Source organism: Leucoraja erinacea, chromosome 11 (genome assembly GCF_028641065.1).
Source record: "Leucoraja erinacea ecotype New England chromosome 11, Leri_hhj_1, whole genome shotgun sequence".
In the NCBI taxonomy this organism is placed as follows: Eukaryota; Metazoa; Chordata; class Chondrichthyes; order Rajiformes; family Rajidae; genus Leucoraja; species Leucoraja erinaceus.
The window spans coordinates 44174581-44199592 of NC_073387.1; the positions used below are offsets into that span (position 1 = coordinate 44174581).

Sequence of the window (25012 nt, forward strand, 5' to 3'; positions counted from 1 at the left end):
GAGCTTCGACCGCCGACCCTGCAGTCTACGGTGCTTCTGGCTGCAGCGGGGACTTTAAATCTTGACCGCCGGCCTGCGGCCTACAACAATCTAAAGCCGCGGTCTCCGGTGAGGAAGAGCCAATCCTGGACTGACTCTGGTCCTGTCCACGGGGGGGAAATGGAGGAGGCCTGGCCAAATTTTTGTGCCTTCCACCACAGTGATGAATGCTGTGGTGGATGTTTGCGTTACATTTTGTGTGTTCTTTATTATTGTATCGCTGCTGACAACCCAATCCTTGCCGGGTCACTGCTCGTGCGGTCGACCGGTAGGTGCAGAGAGTAGCTTTGAATGTTTGTCTCTTCGTTGATTGTGTCTCTTTCTTTTTTTTTAAAAAGCTACTGTAATGCGCCCTTTTAAATTGCACCTCGGGAAGAATAAAGTGCTTGATTGATTGATTGATCAGAATAATTAATTATTCAAATGATTATGTTACTTTTACACACTTCAAGAATATATTTGGTCTTCAAGAATATATTTGTTTTGGAGGCCTTGTGTGAATTTGCTTAGTTGATTTCAGGCAGTGAAGTGTTGTTCTGTGAGGGGAGAGTGGGGTTTTTCCTCCTTTGTGTGTTGTCACCAGGCCATTTCACCTATGATTCACATTTAGAATCAGTCCACATAAAAAAAATATTGTTTATCAAAGATATTAAGAAACCAAATATTATTTAAGAGTGCAATGGTGCAGCAAAGAAGGCAATACATATTGAACAACTGCAATTAAGTTGGGACTTGTGCATTTGTGGGAGAATCCCATGCTTCGTGATACTTGCAAGGTGTGATTGCTGGCATTTCTCAGGAGAACCTGAACCAATGTCATCTATGCCAGAAATATTTGAGCATAATTTAATGTTAATGGGTGTACGTTAGCTAAATGCTTTTTACTGTTTGCTTCAATACATGAAAATGTTGTTTGCTACTTTGAATCAAATTCTCTTAAATGACTGTTGGAAATTGGATGGGTGACAGCTCCTGGCTTTGGTGGGGGTACGGAAGGCCATGGAATGTATCTTCAGTAGACATGACCTAAGCTGGCTTGACGATGTAATGCCTGAGAGAGTGCGAAAAGAAGTGGAAGAAAAGAAAGCAGAGAAGGATGTTTCAAGCATTGAGAGTGAAGATGTGAGTATGTTATTCAATTTTTTTTTAATGCAGAAATATATCATAAAACGAAACTTGGGACCTTTGCAGCCACCTTGTGGCAGTTTATTCCCTCATTCTGTGAACAGGTGGAAATTGAACTGTGATGATTTCCTTTCAACAGATGTATTTTAGTGTCAGCTCTTCTGAAGAGTATTGAGCATGAGATTAGAACACAATTTCAATTATTTAATGGTATGTATACAGTTAAGCCACATGCTATGTACAGGCAACCCACAAACCCTTGAACAATTATTCAAATTTAAAATCATCTTGCGCCACAGCATCAGGCAATTACGTCCAAAAATAACGGATTAACTGCATGCAAAGTCACAAGGTAATCATTTGTAGAAGTAAACTGTAGGCAGAAAGTGTCTCAGTTCCTGCAAAAAATGTGTTTATTTTCTGAACTCATATTTTAAAATATGTTCAGAAGTAATGTTTTTTTCCTGAAAGGGCTGTCCCACTTGGGCGACCTAATCTGCGAGTTCTGGTGAGTTTGCCCTCTACTCATACTCACAGCATGGTCGACATGAGGAAGTAGGAGGTCTTTGTAACTCTCCTTCATGCTCGAGAGTAGTCCCCATGTACTTGACGCCTCAGCTAGGCCGCGGCGTAATTTTGCGCACCCCCCCCCCCCCCGCATTCTTGTAAACTCCAGCGAGTATAGGCCCAGTGCCATCAAATGCTCATCATATGTTAGGGTTTGTAGGGTTCAAGAGCCTACTGATTGTTGGGAAGAAGCTGTTCCTGAAACTGGAGGTTTTCATACTCCTACGCCTTCTTCCAAATGGCAGGAGTGAAAGGAGAGTGTGGCCAAGGTGCTGTGGGATCTTGATGTTTTCAATGTCATATAATGGTGTGAGGCAGTTTATCCATGTAGATTATGGTGGAAAGGGAAGGAATTGCCAGTGCGTTAGGAGGCCCAATGTTTTCTTAATGGGCATTCATGGTCTTCCTGGTCTACATGAATGGTTACTTTAGCTTCTGCTTACCTGATGTTGATTTCTGCCAACTTTGTTACACTGTGATGGATCTCCCATCTGCAGTACCGGCGGTGTCATCAGAAACCTGGTTTCGCATTTCATGTAGCCTGGGGCAGATGGCTTCCATCCTCCTGGAAACCTGGTAGATATAACAGTGGAATAGAACAATGCAATGCCCGCACCCACTGCTGTTATATTAACAACCTGTCTACTCGTTTACCTAGAGCAAAAGGTTAAAATCTAGTCTAAAATTGCAGCAGATTTTGGACTTATTTGTTCTTTGCATTAAACCTTGAACAGCTCTTTATAAACATTATCTAAATAGATCCTCAGATTTTGAACAATTTAATTAAATTGAGCAAATTTAAATTAATTATAGAGATGAACTTTTGCAGGACTTTGTGTTATTTTTATTTTTGCTTATCATTCATGGATGGCAGCTTTTATTCACAACGTAACAGAAATAAGTAAGCATTTATTAGAATTTCATAAACTCTCACTATATTAAGCAAATATATGCAACTTCATGAGTATAACGAGGTTTGAAATTTATCTCGTTATTTATTTTTAGTTAGTTTAGTTTATTGTCATATGTACTGAGGGTGAAAAGCTTTTTGTTGCGTGTTAACCAGTCAATGGAAAGACTATATATGATTACAATCGAGCCATCCACAGTGTACAGATACATGTTTTATCACCAATGTGACTTTGGACATATTCTTGGTTAACTGCTTAGCCCTTACCAAGATTATTTACATACTTTGCAAGTGCAAAGAGCAGTTGAGCAGCTTGGTTTCACATACACAGTGTGTCTGCTTTTAGTCTTTAACCAACTCAGTCACATGCTGGCATCAGCCAGCCTACCCTTATGTAAGCAGTTCAGCCATGTACAATCAGCAGTCACTTGCCACCACCCTAGTTTGCAAGAAGCAGATAATTCATGAAAAGGCAAAGGAAATCCAGATGTAAATCCTTATCCTGGTATTTGCAGCTAGTGCAGTCAGTCATAGTTGACCGAGTTACACACATCCAACTGATGGCCCAACTGTGCCACCAGTCAGCTGATCAAAGTGCAGACAGCAGATGGTCTTGCTGCACACAGATTTAGACAGTAGCCAACCTACTTGCATATGCATACATTAAGTTCAGTCATATGCATACTCGACAACCAATCTATTCACACATACTAAATTACCAACCCAGTCAAGTCCAGAGTACAGCCATTCTGCTCACAGCTTGGTAAAATCCACATAGATTACAGCCAAAACTGGCAGCAGCCAAGCACGGGAAGTGGAAGTCTTTAACCTCCCTCTGTGACCGAGTGACTCAGGACTAAGCAAATTTAGACCCCGTGGCATGAATTATTCTTTTGTTTTTCTGTTGTCTGTAAGGAAATCTTTGTGGAACAACGAAAGTCTATTACCATATATAAAGGTCAAATCTGCAATGGGTCTTTAAAAAATATTAGAACAACTTTAATTCAACATATGCATATAATTCACATTATAAATGTAGTTTTAATTTATGCAACGATCACTATTCAGCTCGGAGAACTTGGCTCAGAGATGCTAATAACTGTTAACTTTGATTGTTTTTCCCTTTCCCGCTCATCTAATTGCTCACTCCAGTCTTCCGGTAATTGTGCCTAAAACCCACAATTTGAGTTTAAATCGCATTTTTACCTATTAGGTTTATGCTATTTTGTTTGATCTCTTCCACAGTCCATATCTGATAGATAATTATTGTTCCTGGCTGAATTTGAGTCCTGTTCTTGTTGTACCACTAAAGTTGCCTTGGCCAAGATCATCAATGGTATACTCTTTGATATATGTCGCATTGTGTTATCCCTTATTGATTTTTTCCTTTGATTTGTTGTGTTGGCATTTATTGTGGTTGAACATGATATCCTATCCAAATGCCTCCTCTCTTTTATGCACACATACCAATGCAATATGCAACCACAAAATCCCTCGTTTGGCCATCTCTTTTGCCCCTATGCATTGCCACAGGCACTGCTTCCTCATTGATTCAACCAAATCATTTTATTTTTCATCAATTTTAACATGAATTGTCTAAATCTCAAACTTGGTGGTTATAAATTGTATTTATATTTTATGACTTATTGTTTCTCTCTAGTCTGAATACCAGTATCTACAAAAAGCACCTGACATAAATATCTCCTTGAACTGAAAAAAATTAAACGTAAGTCGATAGATTTAATACGCTAATTTCATCACCAGCTTTGTGATTTGTGCAGATTTTCACATGTCTATAAAATCTGGAAGGAGGCCAGTTGACCCATCAAAAGTATGCTGGCTCTCAGAGCAATTTGTTGATTACTCTCTCCCACTTATTTTCCTGTAAGGCATATTCTTTCTCCTATCCTGATGTTCTTACAGCCAACCTTTACTAAGGTAATTTCAGTATCAAATATGTCTGGGAGGAAGCTTGATGCCTGAGGGAAATCCACTTTGTCACAGGGAAAAAATGATAAATCCACATGGACAGCACTGGAGGTCAGATACGAACCCGTGGAGCTGTTGTGCAGCTGCACTAATTGCTGGGCCATTGTGCCACCTAATTTTACCTCCAACAGTATAAACAAAATCTCAAAAAGGTGTTTTAAAGTAAATAAAATGTTTTATGTAAAGTGTTGTTGGAGGTCAGCAATATGTCTTTTATTTTAAATGTATTTATTAACAAGGGATTAATGTTTCAAAATGTCTTGGTTTATTTGCATAAATTAGTTCACTTTTATAATTCTTTCACATTAGGGTTAAGATTTTGATAATGTCAGGATGGCATCATAAATACATGGGTCGGACTTCCAGTTGAATGACAGCTATTTAAAAATAGAAGAGAGCAAGATGACATATCGCTACAATGGGCCAGTGTCAGCTCCAAAAACATAAATTAGAACATTTGATCAGGCCAAAGTTATATTTCTGGATTTCTAGGAACAGACATGTAAATTCTACTTGTAGTTCTAATGATTGCTCCTTTCTTGTGCAGCATTAGTCCCCACTTTAGCCCATAAATATCTCATGGATGCATCTCTGCTCTCAGAGACCTTGGTCAGATCCCATCTGGAGCACTCTGTCCAGGTTTGGACTCAACAGTTAAACGGTACATTGAAAGTTCTTCCACTGACCATTGAGCCACCTGAGTTCATTGATCCTCTCTCTTGGAGCCCAATTTTTCCTACTGCAGGCCCCAAGGTTCCATTGGGAAGCCAATTCCTGGTTGGCTGGATAATCTTTGAGGAGAGTGCAAAAGTTAGGTGGTTGCTCCCTGGACTGCCTAGATAGCCAGTCTCCAAACATGAAACCATAAAAAATCAAAACACATATTAAAGACAATGGAGCAGAAGCTTGGACCTCTTGGGGTTTTTCAAGGAGAGCAGGTTAAAGTAGTCTGAAGAAGGATCTCGACCCGAAACGTCACCCATTCCTTCTCTCCAGAGATGCTGCCTGTCCCGCTGAGTTACTCCAGCATTTTGTGTCTAATAAAGAAGAGCAGACCTGCTGGATTCTCAAAGGGATTTGTGCACTTGTAGAAGGTGTATCATAAATTCATGCAATTAAGATTTGGAGCTTAAACTTAGTTTGTTTTTTTCCCCTTGAGTTTAGAAAGTCAAGGCTGAACCTATCATTTTAATGATAAGGGGATTTGGTTGGATGAGAACAACTATTAGTTCTTGCATTGGAATCCAGAATAATATGGGGAGAGGGGACAAAGGATATAATCTTAAAATCAGAACTGGTTAAGAGATAAATAGGAAATGCTTTTGCATACAAATCTAGCAATCTGAAACACTTTTGTGAGATAAAGGTATGTTAGATAAATGCGAGATAAATTATTATTTTTGAATTTGAAAAATAATATTTTATTTAATTGTATTCAAATGGGTAAAAAAAGAACATTAAAATGAACACACAAGATTTTGGCTGGAGAAACAAACTTAATTGCAATGTTAGCCTCAAGTTGTGCACTTATAGCAAGCAGGTAAAATATTTGCTCTAAAGTTGATTTCATCTTTGAATTTAAATTTTAAAGCAAATATTTAAAAAAGCATGTTGGAATTTAAACTGGCAATTTAATTTATTTCTAAACCATACCAAACTTTTGAATTGCTTCTTTTAGGAGAGAGTGAACATTTTTTCCCCCTATTTTAATGGCAACCCTGTAGTAACTTGCATGGAAATATCATATCTGCTGGAAAATGTCAAAGACCCAGATAAGTTAGGACCCATTACTGTTTGGATTTTCTGCCAGGCCTTATGAGTCCTGTTGCAAAATGGTGGTGGTAATATGCATCATGTGGTTTTTTTTTAGCTGATCTTAGTTTCGCTTTTTACCAAGTTTTGGTCTGTCGATGTTTTGAAAAGATAAGTAATATTGAGGAACTTTCAATTCTAAGTTTCTGTCTAACCTCGGGATCTATTAGATCATGTTACCACTGGACACACCTGAGCTGTGGTCTTAACATGAAAAATGGCTGATGTTTTAGGCACTACACCACTGCATTTGAAGATCAGCTATTTAATATTGATACTCTCTACAATAGACCATTTTTATCTATTATTACATATTTTTTGTCTCAATTTAATGTATGAAAATATAATGTTAATGTCATCAGCAAGGCTTCAAGACAGCGCATATTACAAAATTTAAAATACTGCACTGTTGTTTTTGTAATCTTTATATGTAGAATTCTAATACTGCAACATAGCTTATATTTGTAATTCTAAAACCACAGTGTAGTTTGTATACATAAGACCAGTATTTCTGCTTGGTTTACTTTTTGTTTTACGCAATGCTAATTGTTTCCCCGTTCTTTAAAATGCAGCCCCTATGAAAGGTTATCAAGATAAAATACCAATAAAATTTCAAATAAAACATAAAATGTTGGAAAAATGCAGCATGCCAGGCATCATTTCTAGAAAGAAAAACAGAGTTGATGTCCCTTATTCAGAATTCTTCTGGTTTCCGATGATGGGTCTTTGATCTCAAAACATTAGCACTGACTCTCTATCCACAGATGCCGCCTGACCGACAGAGTATTTCTAAAACTTTCTGTTTTTATTCCAGATTTCCAGAATCTGCAATTTATTTTCATTTATTATTTTAAGATGTAATTTATTTGGATTAGTTATATTTAACAGTTTGTTGCAAGTTTATCAAGGTTTTGCCATTGTATTTATAATCTTGATGCCCATAAATAGTATTGATTTAGCCATTTCTATTTTGACAGGATTGCACACTGCTCAGAGTAATGTTCTCAATGAAAGAGATGTGAAATGTTGATATCTAACATTGGAAGCAGTTGCTGGAAGAAGTAAAAATAAATCAAATTAAATGCAAAGTGAAAACTAACTCTTTGACTAACTACATTGAAAAATGGTTGCTTATTGTGTTTTTCCCTAATCATTTAATACAATTCTTTTAAATCTATGATATCTTCAACTGGGGTACCCACTCTTGAGTTAAAACATTGTTTTTACATTGAACAGTGAATGGTCACGTTTCAATTGCACCCTTGTTTACAGTACTTGTTGTAAAGGGATCTTTGAAGTTGCATTGATCAAGAGGGAGTATGATTAAGTGAGAATTTTAAAATATTTGCGGGGGAAAAGTTTACACATGATCGTTCACAGATTGGAAAGAAAATGTTTGATTTTTTTTTTAATGTTTGTGCCCTATATCTTTAAAAGAGTAATTTTATTTTATCATCCATTTTCAAATGTACTTGGACTGGCAACTTTTTCTCAAGTATAATGTGCAAAGTACATTTTAATATTAACTCTAGCAGCAGGATGTCATATATACACTTCCTCTTTTTATTTTGCTAATTGAAATCCTGATACCTATAAAATTGAAACAACATTTCATTCCAGTAGTCATGATTAAAATATAATAGGCTTGGAAATTTGGGGGACAAGGCTGCCTTAGTGTTAAACTGGCGTTCCCATCTAAATCCTACAAATAAATATATTTTTTGTTTTATTCATTCATTTCTTCGTTGCTGGCAAGAGCAAAATTTATTGTCAAGTCTAAATTTTACATGGTGGTGGTGAGCCACCTGTAAAGATACTTCCACAAAATAGTTTTCATTATTCCACTGTATAGTATACAGAACATTACAGCATAAAAACAGGCATTTTGGCCCACAATGTCTGTGTGAACTAGATGCTTTAGACTTTAGAGATACTGTGTGGAATCATGGCCCACTGAGTCTGTGCCGACCAGCGATCACTCCGTACACTAGCACTATCCTACACACTTGAGACAATTTACAATTTATAGAAGCCAATTAATCTTCAAACCTGTATGTCTTTGGAGGAAACCAGAGCACCCAGGGAAAACCCACGCAGTCACAGGGAGAATGTACAATTTCCATACATACAGCATCCGTAGTCAGGATCCAACCCAGGTCTCTGGTACTAAGGCAGCAACTCTACCACTGGGCCACTGTGCTTACTTAAACTAATCCATTCTACCTGCACGCACTCCATATTCCTTGCAATATTCATGTGCCTATCTAAAAGGCTCTAAAACACCTGCTATTGCACCGACAAAGGTACAGTCCTGAAGATAAAAATTGCTTGTGTTTCATATCATCCTTTGTTTAAATTTGATACGGTGAGAATTGTTGTAAAGTAGAATGTATTAGATAGTGTACTTTGCTATTTCACTGGGTTTGAGCTAGAAAGCAATGTAAAATAGTTAACATAGCCTGAAGAAGGGCCCTGACCCAAAACATAGTCTGTCCATTCCCTCCACCAATGTTGCCTGACCTGCTGAATTACTCCAGCACTTTGTATTTTGCTAAAGGAGTTAACATCTTCACATGCTCCCTGCACAAACAAGTACACAACATGCAACTTGTCATCATTTAGAACTGATTTAAAACCAAATTGACTTCCAAGTCAACAAACTGTACAACATACTAATTGTGGGCCTCAATACATGACCAGCTCAGTTAAATGCAAAGTTCACACTGCCAAAATTTAGATTTTCAATTTTAAAGGATTAGTTACTAGAGAAAATTGAAGGACCATCAACTTTTTTTATGGTTTCATGTACAATCTGAACCAATATAGGCAGGAGCAGTTCAGTGCAGCAAAGCTAATTTAACATTTATGCATGAACAGAAAAAGAAGGCATATCTGAAATTTAAAATATATAAAGTAGATGTAAATGAGTTCATAAAGATATTATTTTTCTCATTGTCTCACTGGTAATGCAAATAACAACTTGCACTCATATTACATCTTTAACATTATAAAATGCCCCTAAGGCATTCAGAGGAAAATAATCAAACAAAAATTAAACATATGGAAAAACAGTCAAAACATATACAGTATATTAAGGAACACTTTAAATGAAGAAAAAAATAGAGAGGATTAATGTAAGATTAGTGTAAATGGCTGTTTGATGTTCAGTGCAGATAGTGGGAACGTTTCCGTGCTATATTCCCTAACTCTGAGGTGTAGGGTGGAGAAGTCAAATCGCACTTTGGGCCCATTCACCTGAAGGCACAGTTGAACAATTAAAATCAGAGTGCACAAGAGTCCAAAATTGGAAGAGAGTCCAAAAATTAAAGGATAATAGAATTGCAGGAGTGTGTAAACTGTGTGTTTAAAGGTAAGCAAGCACAGGGTGTGATTTGTAAACTGGTGTTGGTGTGAGTTAGGAATGGTTGTTAGAGTTTTGGATGAGATTATATTTGTGTATATTCAAGCTCCGGAAGCCTGCCAGGAGAATACTGGAATAGTTGCAAGGGAGGGAGGCCGTGTTCAATTTGAACAAGACTATACTGTTACTAGTTTACAATTTGATTATTCTGTATTAGTTAGGTATCTTAATTTAAGTGATATATAAGCTCTAAGAATACATTCACCCTGTGATCACGTAGGTTTCCTCCGGGTGTTCCAGTTTCCTCCCAGATCCCAAAGACTTGCGAGGTTGTATGTTAATTGATCTCTGTAAATTGCTCCTCGTGTGTAGGCAGTGGATACAAATGTGGGATAAGATAGATCTCATATGAATGGGTGATCGATGGTTGGCTTGGTCTCAATGGGCCAAAGAGCCTGTATCCATGCTGTCTCTAAACTAAACTAAATTAGATAGGTCTTCAAAGCTATGAAGAACCGTAACAAAATAAATTATTGTTTCCAATAATGCAACATTGAAATGGCCCAAATGTAACTTAATTAATGGACAAATGAAGTAAAGATTAGGAAAACTATACAGTGGGTAGTTTGAACGTGAGATTCTCTGCAGCAAACGGTTGTTGCAGCAGTTTACAAATTATTTTTCAAAATAAATGAAATTGATTTTTTTTAAAGGAAAAATATTGAAACATATGATGGAAGGGTGAGAGGAATACACATAAATTAACTACATGGCATGAGCAGGAAAATATCAGCATGAACTGTTGGAATTTATGACTGCCCTTTTGTGATTCTACGTACAATTCTACGTGCCGTTTTAGCCTAATATCTTTGATCAATGAGCTTTTAAGAACTAGAATAGTCTCTTAGGAGAGAAAATATACTTTTCGCTGCTGTGAAATATCGACATAATCTTATTTTAGCATATTATTGTATCATGGATATGGATTTTATAAAATGTCCTTTTTTAATTGTTTGCATGTATCAATTAATCACTGTTGTTTATGTTTATATTTGACTGTTTTGCTGTTTGATTTTTCAAAATGTTGCGTATATATTAGCAAAATCAGTAACTTCGTCTTATGCATAGCTCCTTAGTTATTGTTAGTTCTACAGAGCCCTTTGGTTTCAGAGCCCTTTCGGGTTCTTGTATTGGATTTTTAACCATGTGAAGTACAGTAAAACACTGATAATCCTATTGTTCAGAAATTCTGATGGTTCAGCGTCGAGCTCATTTATTCATTCAGAGTAGGAATCAGATCCAGATTACAAGCAGGGCGTGCGGCCAGAACAGGGATCAGGTAGGGCTGGAGCTAGAACCGGAAACCAAAGTGCTTTTACAGTTCCTGCTCTATTTCAACTCACTGTGTCAATGTAAAAAGAGAAAAATAAAAGTATGTTTGGATATTAATAGGAGTGTCGTCTGCCAGTCTGGCAGAGGATTATCCAGCAAGATCTCATGGATGCCAAATTATTGGGAGTTTACTGCATATGGATTACTATTTTTTGTTCAGGTTTGCATTCTGATTTAAATAAATGTAATAAAAATGTCAAAGATATTCTATCTTTACTTGCTTCTGTTGGAGTTATTAATTTATTGATGTTTTTCTCTATTATATATTATGTATGCATATTGTGTTTACAGGTCTGTTATGCTGCTGCAAGTAAAACATTTCATTGTTCCGTTGCCAGTATATTTGATAATTAAACTCTCTTGAATGTCTCTTAACTCATGAGAAGATGTGTGCCCATGGTATTGTTACAGAACATGAATACAAATTCTAAGCTAACAAGTGTGGAAAGGGGAGAAAATATGAAGAACTCTTAGGCAGGTCAGACTACTCATAAAGTGTTCCTCACCCTCCTTCCATGTCCACAGATGAAATTACTCGACACAGATGAAATTACTTTGGCAGACCTTGCACTGGAAAGTGTGCCAATAAATTGCTGATGGTAACATGGATACAGAGAATGCCTGACTAGCTGTTATACTGGAGTGACAGTCCTTCCAAAATATTCTAATCACAGCACATCATGCTTCTGGAGGTATTACACATACAACAAAATGACCACTACCCAACATTATTTGGTAACTTCTGCCAAAATATTAACTAGCGTTTCTCCACATCCTGCTACATCTTATTGGAAATAAATGCAAGAACATTTTGGGGCTTCTGGTCTGTAGATCAGCATCTCAAATGCTGATGAGATAACCTATGAAAATGAAACCTTCATAACCCCCCCCCACACTAATCAGCCACCTTGGGGTGTGTTCACTAAGCACTTATCATCAGCTATTTTACAGGAGGAACGGCTCATGCCCAAACCATCAACTAATTTGCCATCTAAAGATCAAACTTTTGTGAATCAGTGGCTCTGACTTTAACTTGACCTCTCCACTCTGGCTGCTGATGGTTAGGCAATATTCCACTTGCTGAATGTCCGAGATCTGCACCAGATCCTGCACAAGTGCCCGAAACATCTATCAGAAGAATTTCATCAACCATGAGGACTCTTTGGGCAAGGATAACGAAGCTTGCTGGATATACTGGATTGACTTTGGGTGCCATACGTGGCTAGATGCTCATTTCCTCTTGGTAGCTGAGGATCTTTTCATATTTCAGTCACATTTTTCTAAATACAGCTCTAGTTCAAAAGGTGTCTGAAAAGATTTGTTTGTTTTTGGGAAAAAAAGCTTCCCCAAATCTGAGGAAGGACATTATTGCCATAGAGGGAGTGCAGAGACGGTTCACCAGACTGATTCCTGGGATGTCAGGACTGTCTTATGAAGAAAGACTGGATAGACTTGGTTTATACTCTCTAGAATTTAGGAGATTGAGAGGGGATCTTATAGAAACTTACAAAATTCTTAAGGGGTTGGACAGGCTAGATGCAGGAAGATTGTTCCCGATGTTAGGGAAGTCCAGGACAAGGGGTCACAGCTTAAGGTTAAGGGGGGAATCCTTTAAAACCGAGATGAGAAGAACTTTTTTCACACAGAGAGTGGTGAATCTCTGGAACTCTCTGCCACAGAGGGTAGTTGAGGCCAGTTCATTGGCTATATTTAAGAGGGAGTTAGATGTGGCCCTTGTGGCTAAGGGGATCAGGGGGTATGGAGAGAAGGCAGGTACGGGATACCGAGTTGGATGATCAGCCATGATCATATTGAAGGGCGGTGCAGGCTCGAAGGGCCGAATGGCCTACTCCTGCACCTAATTTCTATGTTTCGATGTTTCTAAATACAATGACCATATTTTTATAATTCTTATATTTTACTTTGCCAGTGTTGTAGAAACAGTAACTGCACAGTTGATGGAGTATGAAACCATTTTCCATGTCTGGCCCTTGAAGCAACAACCCATCCTGGCCCACAGAATATCAGACCACTTTCTGTCTGATGAATTAATGTGGTTGACTTTGGATTTCTTAACTGCATTACAGTCACAGCAGAAAATTCTCTGACCCCTCAGGTGTCCTGGGTTTACAAAATATTTTAGAATGGGGTGTTGGGCTCAATTGATAGTTCCAGGGCTGCCAACTCTCACGCTTTGAGCGTGAGACTCACGCATTTCAACAAATTCTCACGCTCTCATGCTGATCACAAATTTCTTACGCTCTGTGATCAACGAGAATTTCAAAACTCATATTAAGTGCATGGGCCGCGGGCGTTTGAGAGCCGGGGCTGAGAGAGGGATGGAAGCAGACGCAGCGGCGGGGGCAGAGGGGGGAGTGTTTGCCGGGCTGGCGAGTCGATCGCTGCAGCTCCGGCCATGGAGTAGCCTCAGTGCAAGAGTCCCGGGCCGTCGGAGGCGTCAGAAGCGTTGCGCTGTTGCCGTTAGTCTCTGTGCTGAATTCGTCCTGGTGACCGGCATGGATCAGGCAGTGTCTCTGGAGAGAAGGAATGGGTGACTTTTCTGGTCATGACCGAAGGGTCTCTACCCGAAATCTTTAGAAGGATCTCGACCAGAAACGTCACCCATTCCTTCTCTCCAGAGATGTTGCCTGTTCCGCTGAGTTGCTCCAGCATTTTATGTCTCTCTTTGGTTTAAACCAGCATCTGCAGTTCTTTCTCACACAATGAGACCCAACAAGACGACTTTGCAGCTAGTACCAGGTAGTAGTCGGGTGGGGGAGGGACGGAGAGAGAGGGGATGTTAAAGAAATCGATATACATACTCAATCGATAAAATTAGTTGATATCTGTCTTTAAATTGATATTTTGTTCATCTTTAAATGTAAGTCTTGGATTCATGTATCGCGGGAACAAATAAGCAAAGGCAAGATGGTAAATATAAACTACAAATTAACTTCAGAAAATGAAACTTGTAGAGATGGACTTTGCCCATCACTTTACAAAGAATAACCTCAGGGATTATGCAGTAAATGCCATTCAAATACTCTGCAACCTTGGGATAATATTGTTCATGTTCAAATCCGATAGGCAAGTCTTGATTTGTTCAATATTATAATTAGTTTAAAAATACAGCGTGGAAACAGCCCTTCGGCCCCTCAAGTCCGTGCCGACCATCGATCACCCGTTCACACTGGTTCTATGTTATCCCACTTTCTCATCCACTCCCTACACACTAGGGGGCAATTTACAGACCTACAAACCCACACGTCTTTGGGATGTGGGAGGAAACCGGAGCTGTGGGAGGATATGGGAGCACCCGGAGGAAGCCCACGCGGTCACAGGGAGAACGTGCAAACTCCACACAGAGAGCACCCGAGACCAGGATTGAACCCGGGTCTCCGGCGCTGTGGGGCATTTATTGTAATGCTAATACTTGGGTCTTCGCTGATATGCCGGGATGGTTACCCAATATTACTGATTATTAATCCATTGTATTATTGATTATATATGCTGTGCCCGTTCTCCTTTATCTGTACATTATGAGCGCCTTGCTTGAATTTACCAGAGAGCACGCAACAAAAGCTTTTCTCTGGACCTCGCTACAGGTGGCAATAGTAAACTAAATCAATCTATTTACATGTATCTGTGTGTTGTTGCTTTAACCAGCCTGTTAAGGTGCAGCAACTGAGAATGTCATTGTTCCGATGTCGCTGCACGCAACAACTAAACACTCTTGTCTTCATTCTACACTTGAATTTACCACAATGACATTTAAACGGCATTTGGACAGGTACACGTGTGGAAGGAACTGCAGATGCTGGTTTAAAACAATAGACACAAAGTGCTGGAGTAACTCAGCGGGTCAGGCAGCATCTCTGGAGGGAAGGAATGGGTGATGTTTCGGGTCAAGACCCTTTTTCAGACTGAAGGTCTGGTTAATTGGCTTGGTATAAGTGTAAATTGTCCCTAGTGTGTGTAAGATAGTGTTAATGTGCGGGGATCGCTGGTCGGTGCAGACTTGGTGGGCCGAAGGGCATGTTTCCGCGCTGTATCTCTAAACTGAACCCTGTCCGGCTAGCAGGGCTGTGTAGGGCCGAGTGCCGGGACATGGTGACATCTGATCTCCACAAAGCCAATCACGTATAGAGCAGCGCCGCAGATCAACGGCCTCTGGTGTTTGGAGTCGGTCCACAGACACAGAGAGGAAATTGGCTGTTACTCCGGCTTTTTGTGTCTTTCAGCGACTTGGAGAGTGGGCTGGACAATGAGTGACGCAGCTGGTCGCGGCTCCCCTGATCTACGCTATTCCCACGCACTTATGGACCTGTCCCATTTAGGCGACTCTTTAGGCGACTGTGAGGGACTAGTTTTACTAGCATTCACCTACGACACCTCGCGACAACCTACGACAACCTTCGACAGCAAAAATTGTTGCCACTGTGGCTTGTAGTCGCCCAAAAGATCGCCTAAGAGGGACAGGCCCTTCAAGCTGCGGCTCGGTGCATCCTGGAGGACAACCTGTGATTGCTGGAAGTAGGTACCAAGCACTGGGAGGAAATGGTAGAAACATACATAGTTAAAAATAATTTAAAAACCACTACAAACTATACACTCAACGGGACAAAAAAAAAAGACAGACGGACTGTAGAGGCCGCTGCAACGTCGGTTGCGCCGCCGCCTAGGAACCTGAGCAGGTCAGCAGCTATGATCAAAGTAGAATAGGTGGCCAGGTGTAAGGCTGAACTCAGGTCAGGACTGAGAGAAGGTATGCAACAGGAGGCGGGGTCAGCAGTAGTACGAGGTGTGCAGTGAGACCCAGGTTGGTCAACATGGGCCAAGTGTTTGATTATAATCTGATTTCCATTCATGAATATACTGCGATCATTCATGTGCTGCATCTGTTGATCAGAGCCTGGCACTACTGTGGAATGTAATTAGGAATGTAATTTAGCCTAACCTTATTCATAGCTAATCCAATTTAAAGAATAATTATTGCATTCAAGTGTAAGTTAAAAGACTAGCCAAAGTTTGCACCAGATTGCACAATTTCAAGCTGTAAAATGCAAAAGCACCATACCAATTGGAGGGGGTGGGGACCCCCCTCCCAAACCCTCCCACCCCTCCCCCCGCCCCCTTGGTCACTGCGCTCCCTTTAGCTAGGTCTCTCGCAATTTCTCATTCCCAACTCTCACCCAATGTTGGCAGCCCTGTAGTTCCTTGGCTCTAGGTTACAGTGGAATTCCCAGAAGGATCCTCAGTGCAAAATAATTCTGATGGGAAAATAATGATTTTCTTGAGTAGTTACGGGTTATTTTTAAATTCACTCATAAGAGCTCAACTTTAATCACAATTGCAAAAATAGTATCCAAAACTTTTAGTTTTAGAGGAGACTAGACTAAGTGGGACCCGTTGGGTCCCAGTCACATGGGAGGCCTGGCCCCGCAACGCAACCCATTGCGGGACCAGGCTGCTGCTTGGAGCGGGACTGCTGCTTGGGGCGGGGCTGGGCTGCTTCGGGTCCCTCTGAAAGTCCAGTTGGAAACTTCCGCCGGCCATCCTCACTCAGCTTCAGTAAAGACGCAATGGCGCAGGAAGGGGCGGACCGTCCCGGGGAGTGACAGGGGAAGAGACAAATCCACGCGGCGTTGACTGACAGGAGAAGAGATCGACCTGTGCACGCGCGGTTTTTAAGATTTATAAACCTCGTTAAATTTTACGACATTCAACCTATCAGAACGAAACTTGGTACACTCGCAGCACAGGAGAACTGACGAAAAATCATAGAGCTATCGCAAAAAACGTTTTTGCGCAAATAGAAAGACCACCAAACCGGAAGATATCAAGATCAGAGTTTTAGTTATGTATAGATAGATAGATAGAAGATAAATAGGTAGATAGATAGACAGATCAGTGCCTTCAAACAATAGAAATGATGGTATTGATGTGTATTCGCTATAGTTTATGGGCGCAGGAATTTATGATACCCTGAGAAAGATGATAATATCATATGTCTTTAAAAGATAACCTGGTTCTGATTTTGATTAATAAAAGTCACCATATGCTTCCTTCAAGAGTTTTGACCTAGAACAAAGTCCACCAACAATCAGAATATGCAGAAACCAGATCGTGTGTGAAAAGTCAAATGCTATTTAGATCATACAACTTCAATTTTTAAGTAAAGTAGGAGGGCGACTGAAGTTATCTCCTATATATATTTTTTATAAGACTTCAATTTTCCATACACATTTGCAAGTCCGTTTTGTTTCTGAGTGAAGCCTAAAACCAATCATTTTGAAGAAATTGGTTTTGTGCAATATTCTAACCAGTTGCTAACACAATATCTTAGTTGCCACACTGAGAATTTGTTTACATGAATAATTGTTCAAATAACTTTAACTCTGAAGTACCAGGAGCTTTGCTAATGTACTCAATTCTTTGAAGTAGCTCTCAAATCTATTGGTTTCTAACTCCGAGGGGAATGCGCTGACACAAAACCAAGGTGTTGATTATTAACTGTTTGTGAGAAGATTTACATTGTTTGGACTCATTCTGTATGATGAATCTAGTGAACTCAATGTTGTTAAGAAAATGTTGGATTCATGTTTGGATTGCAGCTTCCACAGATCCACCATATATTTTGAAGGTTCACTGTTTTAAATTGAAGTTTCAAGATTTGCATTCATTTTATGCTATTTAATTTACTGTTTTCAAAATGCTCTGACCGGGCAAAACTAATTACTACTTATTATCTACATTTTATGAAAAAATTGTACTTTCAGTCCATGCTCAAATATTTAGAGATTCAGAACCAGCAATGCAAGGCGTCTACTGCATCCCATTCCGCAAAAACAGTTCCTCCTCTTCCAGTTAGCGTAGAGAAGCAGATAATAGGCCTTCAACTCTCCAGTCACTGGACATGAAAGGACAATATTAATGTGTAAAGATTATTGAGAAATTTAAGGATATTCACTATGACAGATAAATGGCAGATATGAGCTTCTGCAAAAGGATGTTATACAGTGTTTTAATCACCAGTGAAGGATATTGAGTTTGATGTAAGCAATGTGATAATAATCCGCAAGAAGCACATTCTTAAACGCTGGTTAATAAAGCACAGAAAATTTAACCTGTATGTAGAAAGCTTGCTGGTTGTAAGCTGCATTGCCTTCTTAACTAAAAAGCTGTATATTTCTCAGTGCCATTGTGAATATATTGTGAAACAAAGTGAATCCATGTACTGTATATATTGACCATGGTATGGACAATCCAGTGATAGGAAGGAACTATAGATGCTGGTTTACATCGGAGATAGACACAAAATGCTGGAGTTACTCTGCGGAACAGGCAGAATCTATGGATACAAGGAATGGGTGACTTTGATGGCACTGGGCCTGTACTCACTGGAGTTCAGAAGAATGATGGGGGACCTCATTTAAACATACCGAACAGTGATGAGCTTGGATTGAGTGGATGTGGAGAGGAAGTTTCCACTAGTGGTAGAGTCTAGGGCTTGAGGTCATAGCCTCAGAATTAAAGGACATCCTTTTAGGTAGATGAGGAAGAATTTCTTTAGTCAGAGGGTGGTGAATCTGTGGAGTTCTTTGCCACAGAAGGCTGTGGAGGCCAAGCCAATGGATATTTTTAAGTCAGAGATAGATAGATTCCTAATTAATACGGGTGTCAGGGGTTATGGGGAGGAGGCAGGAGAATGGGGTTTGGAGGGAGAGATAGATCAGCATGATTGAATGGTGGAGTAGACTTGATGGGCTGAATGACCTAATGCTGCTCTTATCACTTATGACCTTCTGAAGAATGGTTTCAACCCAAAACACCACCCATTCCTTCTATCCAAAGATGCTGCCTGTCCTGCTGAATTACTCCAGCATTTTGTGTCTATCTTCAGTGTGGACAATCCAATCCAATATAGATAATGCAATCCAAAAGGACTCAAGGATTTATTGATTTGATATGAATTGGGCACAGAGGATCAACATTGGGGAAAATACAGGAGTGTGATATAAACTGTGCACACATACATGCAGGTTTGTCACACTTAGTAGTTGAAAAATCTATGACTTCAACTTCCATCAGATTATGGTAATCATTTCAACCACTGCTCTCCTAACTTGGAGCATGGCCTGTTCAGTATTGCACATTGAACTAATTATTCATCCAATGAGAACAAACAATTTTCCATCGTGATCTAGGTGGATGCATGATTTAGCATATAATTTTGAGGGAAATATTGTGAGTAATGCCATCTTCAGCTAGCTATATTGGAAATTACATGAACCCATTAAAATCAAATTAACTGTACATCCGTTTGATTGTTTGTCGTTTCTTGTTGATTGGGCAAATAGGCTACAGTATTTGCCTGCAGAACTATGATTGCATTCCAAAAATAATTCATTTGAATGAAGCCTTTTGGGATCTCTGGAGAATATACTAAAAACAAGCCAGAAAGGAGAGTATACATATTTTGCAGCAACTATCAGGAAGTTCCAAAGTTTTTTTCAATCAATTAAAATATTTTTCAGAAGTATAATTTCCATTTTAGGAAACGTGAGATAGGACAATCTAGCTATAGTGTGGCGACATAGATTAGAGTAACATATCTTTTTTTTCAGGATTCTGCTGGCAAGCATGTGGATGATGTGATCTGCCCATCACAATTGTTTAAGTTTGAATGGTGAGGATGTTAGCTTTGGAGAAGATGCTACTATGGGCTCACTTACCTAGCCAATGGGTTTGCAAGAGTTTGTGCATTTGATACTGTCGACCACACCATCCTAATTGACCGTCTCCTGTACGGGGTTAGTATTGAGGGCACTGCCCTGAGCTGGTTCATCTCCTACCTCAAAGGTAGGAGTTTCTCTACTAACATAGGCAACTCTTTCTCCTCCCCAGCTAGTCTCTGCTCTGTGGTTCCACAAGGTTCCATCCTTGGCCCCATTCTCTTCTCCCTCTATATGCTCCCCTTAGGCCAAGTCATTCAAAAGCACGGCATTTCCTTTCATTGCTATGCAGACGATACACAACTCTATCTCCCCCTGAAGTCCAAAAACTGATCAAATCTGCTTAACCTTATCCGCTGCCTCGAGGATATAAAGTGTTGGATGGCCCAGAACTTCCTCCAAGTAAACGAGAGTAAGTCTGAGGTCATCCTTCTCGGCCCCTCGGATTCAATCAAAATGATAGCAGGCAGCCTTGGAAGCCTTACTCCATTACTCAAACCTCACGTCAAAAACCTTGGCATGATATTTGACTCAGCATTGAAATTTGACAAACAAGTCAATGCCGTGGTAAAAGCTAGCTTCTTCCAGCTTCGGACGATAGCGAAAATAAAACAATTCCTCCAGTTTGATGAACTCGAAAAGATCATCCGCACATTTATCTCCTCCCGCCTAGATTACTGCAACTCCCTTTACACTGGCATCAGCCAATCTTCCCTGTCCCACCTGCAACTGGTCCAAAACACTGCAGCGAGACTCCTGACGGGCACCCAAAAAATGGGACCACATCACCCCGATCCTTACCTCTCTCCACTGGCTCCCTGTGTGGTTCCGAATAAATTTCAAGATCCTCCTTTATGTCTACAAAGCCCTCAACGGGCTTGCCCCCACCTACATTAAAAGTCTGCTCACCTACCACACCACCTCCAGGTCCCTCAGATCGGCCGACTTGGGGTTGCTAAATATCCCGCGGTCTAGGCATAAGCTCAGGGGCGACCGCGCCTTTGCGGTTGCAGCTCCTAGACTGTGGAACAGTATCCCTCTTCCCATCAGATCTGCCCCCTCCATCGACTCCTTTAAGTCGAGACTTAAAACTCATCTTTACTCTCAAGCTTTTCTTGACGTCCTCTGAGTGAGGGCTCTGTGTATGTATTTATGTATGTACTTAATCTATGAACCACTGTTGTACAATGTTAGTACCTCCACCAATGTAAAGCACTTTGGCCAACGAGAGTTGTTTTTTAAATGTGCTATAGAAATAAAAGTGACTTGACTTGTGCAGAAGCAATTCTCCACAGTTCTGGTACCCTTCCCTAATAAAAAGGAAATTGTATCAGTGGAGGTAGTCCAAAATAAATTCTTCACCCTAATGTGTAGGAAGGAACTGCAGATGCTGGTTTAAACCGAAGATAGACACAAAATGCTGGAGTAACTCAGCGGGACAGGCAGCATCTCTGGAGAGAAGGAATGGGTAACGTTTCAGGTCGAGACCCTTCTTCAGACTTCACTTGGGGTCTGTCCTATGAAGAGAGGCTAAGCAGCTTAGGTCTGTATTGTTTGAAGTTTAGAAGAATGAGAGGTGACTATTGAGACGTACAAGATTCTGAGAAAGATTGACAGGGTAGAGAAGAGGGGACACAATTACATTTAAAATGGCGATGTTTGGAAAATTCTTTATGCAGAGGTTGGTGAATCGCTGGAGTTCTCTACCTGAGAAAGTTAATTATGAGTAAATAAAATGACAGTAGATTTGACTTTATAAAGCACTGACGAATTGAGAACTATGAGGACTGGCACAGATAGCAGCCAGGGGCAGCGTAGGTCAACCATAATCATTTTGAATGGTGGAGCAGGCTTGAGGGGCTTAGTGGCCTTCTCCTGCTCCTTTCTCGTGTTCTTGTGCTAATTTGGAAGAGATTTGGGAATGATGTTTATCAGTTGAAATGTATTATTATTTGCAGCATTATTTGAAAAATGTAAGTTACATTTAATATCTTTAAAATTATTAAGAAGCAAAGGTTGTCCATTTACTGAGGCACAAAACAATGAGTAATGCAATAAAATATCCAACAGTGTTCATCTCTATAGTCAGATGTTTGTTGATCAATGTACAGTAGATGGTGTGTAATGCATAACAAAAAAATATTAACTAAGAATGAAAAGCTTTGATGTTGGCGTGCTGTTTGCTGCTAAACTGTTTGAAGTTTCTCCATTTGAAAAGTTTATTTGTCATTTTTTTGTTAATGCTTATTGGAATTTCAGATTTTTCAATAAAGCTGCAGTCCGTCAAAATATAATAGGACAGGGATTCAGAGTTACATAACTCACAACAGAAAAATTGTATAGCTAGTTTAGATACAGGACAAAGTAGGATCATCATGAATAGTGTTATGAACAATGAGTGTACAATAGCAGAGGCAATCACTGCAGCAATCAGAATGTAATTTTAATCCTGGGCTAGCATGCATTTTACAATTTAGACTGTGGTTGTAAAGGTCAGTTACTTTCTCCCTGGTAGATAGGCAAATTTATTGTAACATAATTGGATTTCATGTGGACAGTTAAAATGCATGTCTGCTGTCGGATTAAGCCATTCAGATCAGAACCTTCTTTGTTCATCTTAGTTGGTTAATCTCACATAGACCTATTCAAATAAATCTTGGGGATTTTGAAATTAAAATATTTGAAAAAAATCCCAGTGTTCCCATACACATAATTCACATTTAAAGTATCTAGAGCAGAAATTTCATTTGTGGATATTGAGGGTAAATATATTCAGGCTCAAGATATCACACCCTCCAGTTTTAAACGGATTGTAAATATCTTTTTGTATGTAATCACACAAAATGTGCTATTAAAGGCCGTGTAACAAGACTTGGCCTAGCGTGAAGGATAAACGGCAAATTTGCTGGGAAATTGCAATAGTAATAATGGGGGATGTCAGATATCCAAATGTACACCAGAATAGCAATGAAATGTGGGACCAAGGTGCGATGGAGTTTCTGAAGCATTATCAGTATGTTTCAGGTCCAATTGTAGTGGTTACTTTAGTTTCAAAAGCATTGATGCTGTATTTTCACTGGGAGAACAGCCAATTTAAATCAGATGAGAACAGAAGAAGCCGGGATAAATTGGAATCCAAAGCTGACAAAAAAAAATTTGATTAATTAAAATTAAATCAATGTCAAGAATTCCCCTTCAGTCTAGGTATATTCCCACGAAGAAGAGGGTAGGGGGATTAATGCCTGAATTCTATGGACGATTAAAAAGATAGAACATAAAACTGAATAGGAAAGAAGAACATTTGAGAACTGCTTGGTTAACACAAGCGAGAATTGGACGTGGCATAAAGTTCAGAGGGGAAGTTCAAAAGGAAATAAGAGACAAAACAGAGCATGAGGAAAGATGGGCAACAAACATAAAAATAAATCGATAAATATTCCATATGCATGTTAACAGTAAAAGGTTTTAAGACAAGAAGAGAGGCTGACCAGAAACCAAAAATGAAATTTTCTTCTGGAGGCAGTGGGAATGGCCAGGATATTGTCAGATATGAGCACTTCCATATCTGATTTCACCAAGGAACAAAGTGCTCCTGGATTCTCAGTAATGGGAGGTGCCAATGAGATTCCAAAAATTCACAAGAAGGTGAAGGCTAGATAGCCCAACAGCCTTGCCAAACATAGTTGATAAAACACTGAATTGAGATGGGAGGCATATTAGTTGATGATGGAATGAAGGAAGGAAATAGCAGAGGCCCTAGCCATAGTCTTCCAACCCCATTCAGAGGTGGAACTTGAGGAATGGAAAACTGCAAATGTTTCACATCCTTGTTCACTGCTGGTGTCCAGACCACAGAGGCAGAAAAGGAATTGTAGGGCTGGTGATGCTGTTGAATTCGAGAAAGAAAGTAATCTGGAAGGATGGTTGGTCAGAGAATGGATTGAGACTAATGGGTCTGGGAGAAGTACTGGCTAAGTGAGGATCAAGATGGAGTGGATTAAAGAGAATAGAGATGGTCAGATAGGTGATCCTCCTAATGATGTACAGGTGAGATAATTAGTGAGGGAGTCTGAAGGACATTGGCAATGAAGTGAAGGGGTGTGGATAGGAGAAGATCTCTAAGATAGAAACATAAACATACTTTGATTAAGATAGGCTCTCAGTCAGCTGCCTAAGAGACTGCTGCTGCAGCACAGAGTTTCAACTTTCGGTTTAAGGCTTGCTGCACCATTTACATCCAGGTATGCATGGAAGCATTTTCCTAATGTTTCATCAATATAATATTATGCACCATTTGATGTTACAGAGAATGCCCAGTGGCCTCAGTGCACGAGCATTCACTGTGAATGGAACTAATGGTAACAAAAGTGGTCCACTGCCTTCATCTCAAACTAGAAAATGACCACAGTACAAAGGTATGGGTGCCTCCAGACAAAACAGCAGATCAGTAAAACAGTGTAAGTTTCATATATCCTTTATCACTAGCTCTCACAGAATAAATGTTAGTAAATACTATAATTATAGTGGGGCTCTATTTCATCACTTTTGTAATTGATCAGATGAAATCCAGTCATGATCCCCAACAACTGCATTAATATTACCATATATGTCTGTTGATAAATTTGAAACATTGTGTTCTAAAACCTGCTTCCATCTGCACAGGCATGCTAATATTTCAGGTCAATGTCCTTTCTTTGGAAATGACAACATTCTATTTTTTGTTCTTACTTTAACAGTTTGCAGCATTTTTTTTGCACACCAAATTAATTTGCTGCATGTTTAATCATAGAATCATACAGCAGGGGGACAGCCCTTCAGTCCAACTCGTCCATGCCAACCTAGATGCCCCATCTAAATTGGTCCCATTTACCCGCCTTCGGTCAATAGCTCCCTGTATCCTATCCATGTCCCTGTTCAAATATCTTTTAAATGTTGTTATTGTACCTGCCTCACCTACCTCCTCTGGCAAGTCATTCCATATATCCATTATCCTCAAAGTGAAAAGGTTGCCTTTCGGGTTCCTATTAAATCTTTTCCCTCCCACCTTAAACCTATGTCCTCTGATTCTTGATTCACCTACTT

At 39.7% G+C, this 25012-nt stretch overlaps 2 protein-coding genes across 4 annotated transcripts in view; one reads left to right on the plus strand and one right to left on the minus strand.

The window, feature by feature from the left end:
* LOC129701729 (electrogenic sodium bicarbonate cotransporter 1-like) overlaps window positions 1-11396 on the plus strand; it is a 66864-nt gene extending 55468 nt beyond the window's left edge. Inside the window, exons 20-22 of one of the 3 annotated variants that reach the window (XM_055643114.1) lie at window positions 1009-1161; window positions 4302-4367; window positions 10517-11396. In XM_055643114.1, the coding sequence (XP_055499089.1) occupies window positions 1009-1161; window positions 4302-4355 (207 nt within the window). In that variant the 3' untranslated portion in view covers window positions 4356-4367; window positions 10517-11396. Of the gene's footprint in view, window positions 1-1008; window positions 1162-4301; window positions 4368-7419; window positions 10486-10513 lie in introns of those variants that run through there. The other 2 variants (XM_055643115.1, XM_055643113.1) reach the window with 2 other exon arrangements.
* Window positions 1-25012, minus strand: part of pfdn1 (prefoldin subunit 1) — a 374815-nt gene that overhangs the window by 253722 nt on the left and 96081 nt on the right. The window lies entirely within an intron of this gene.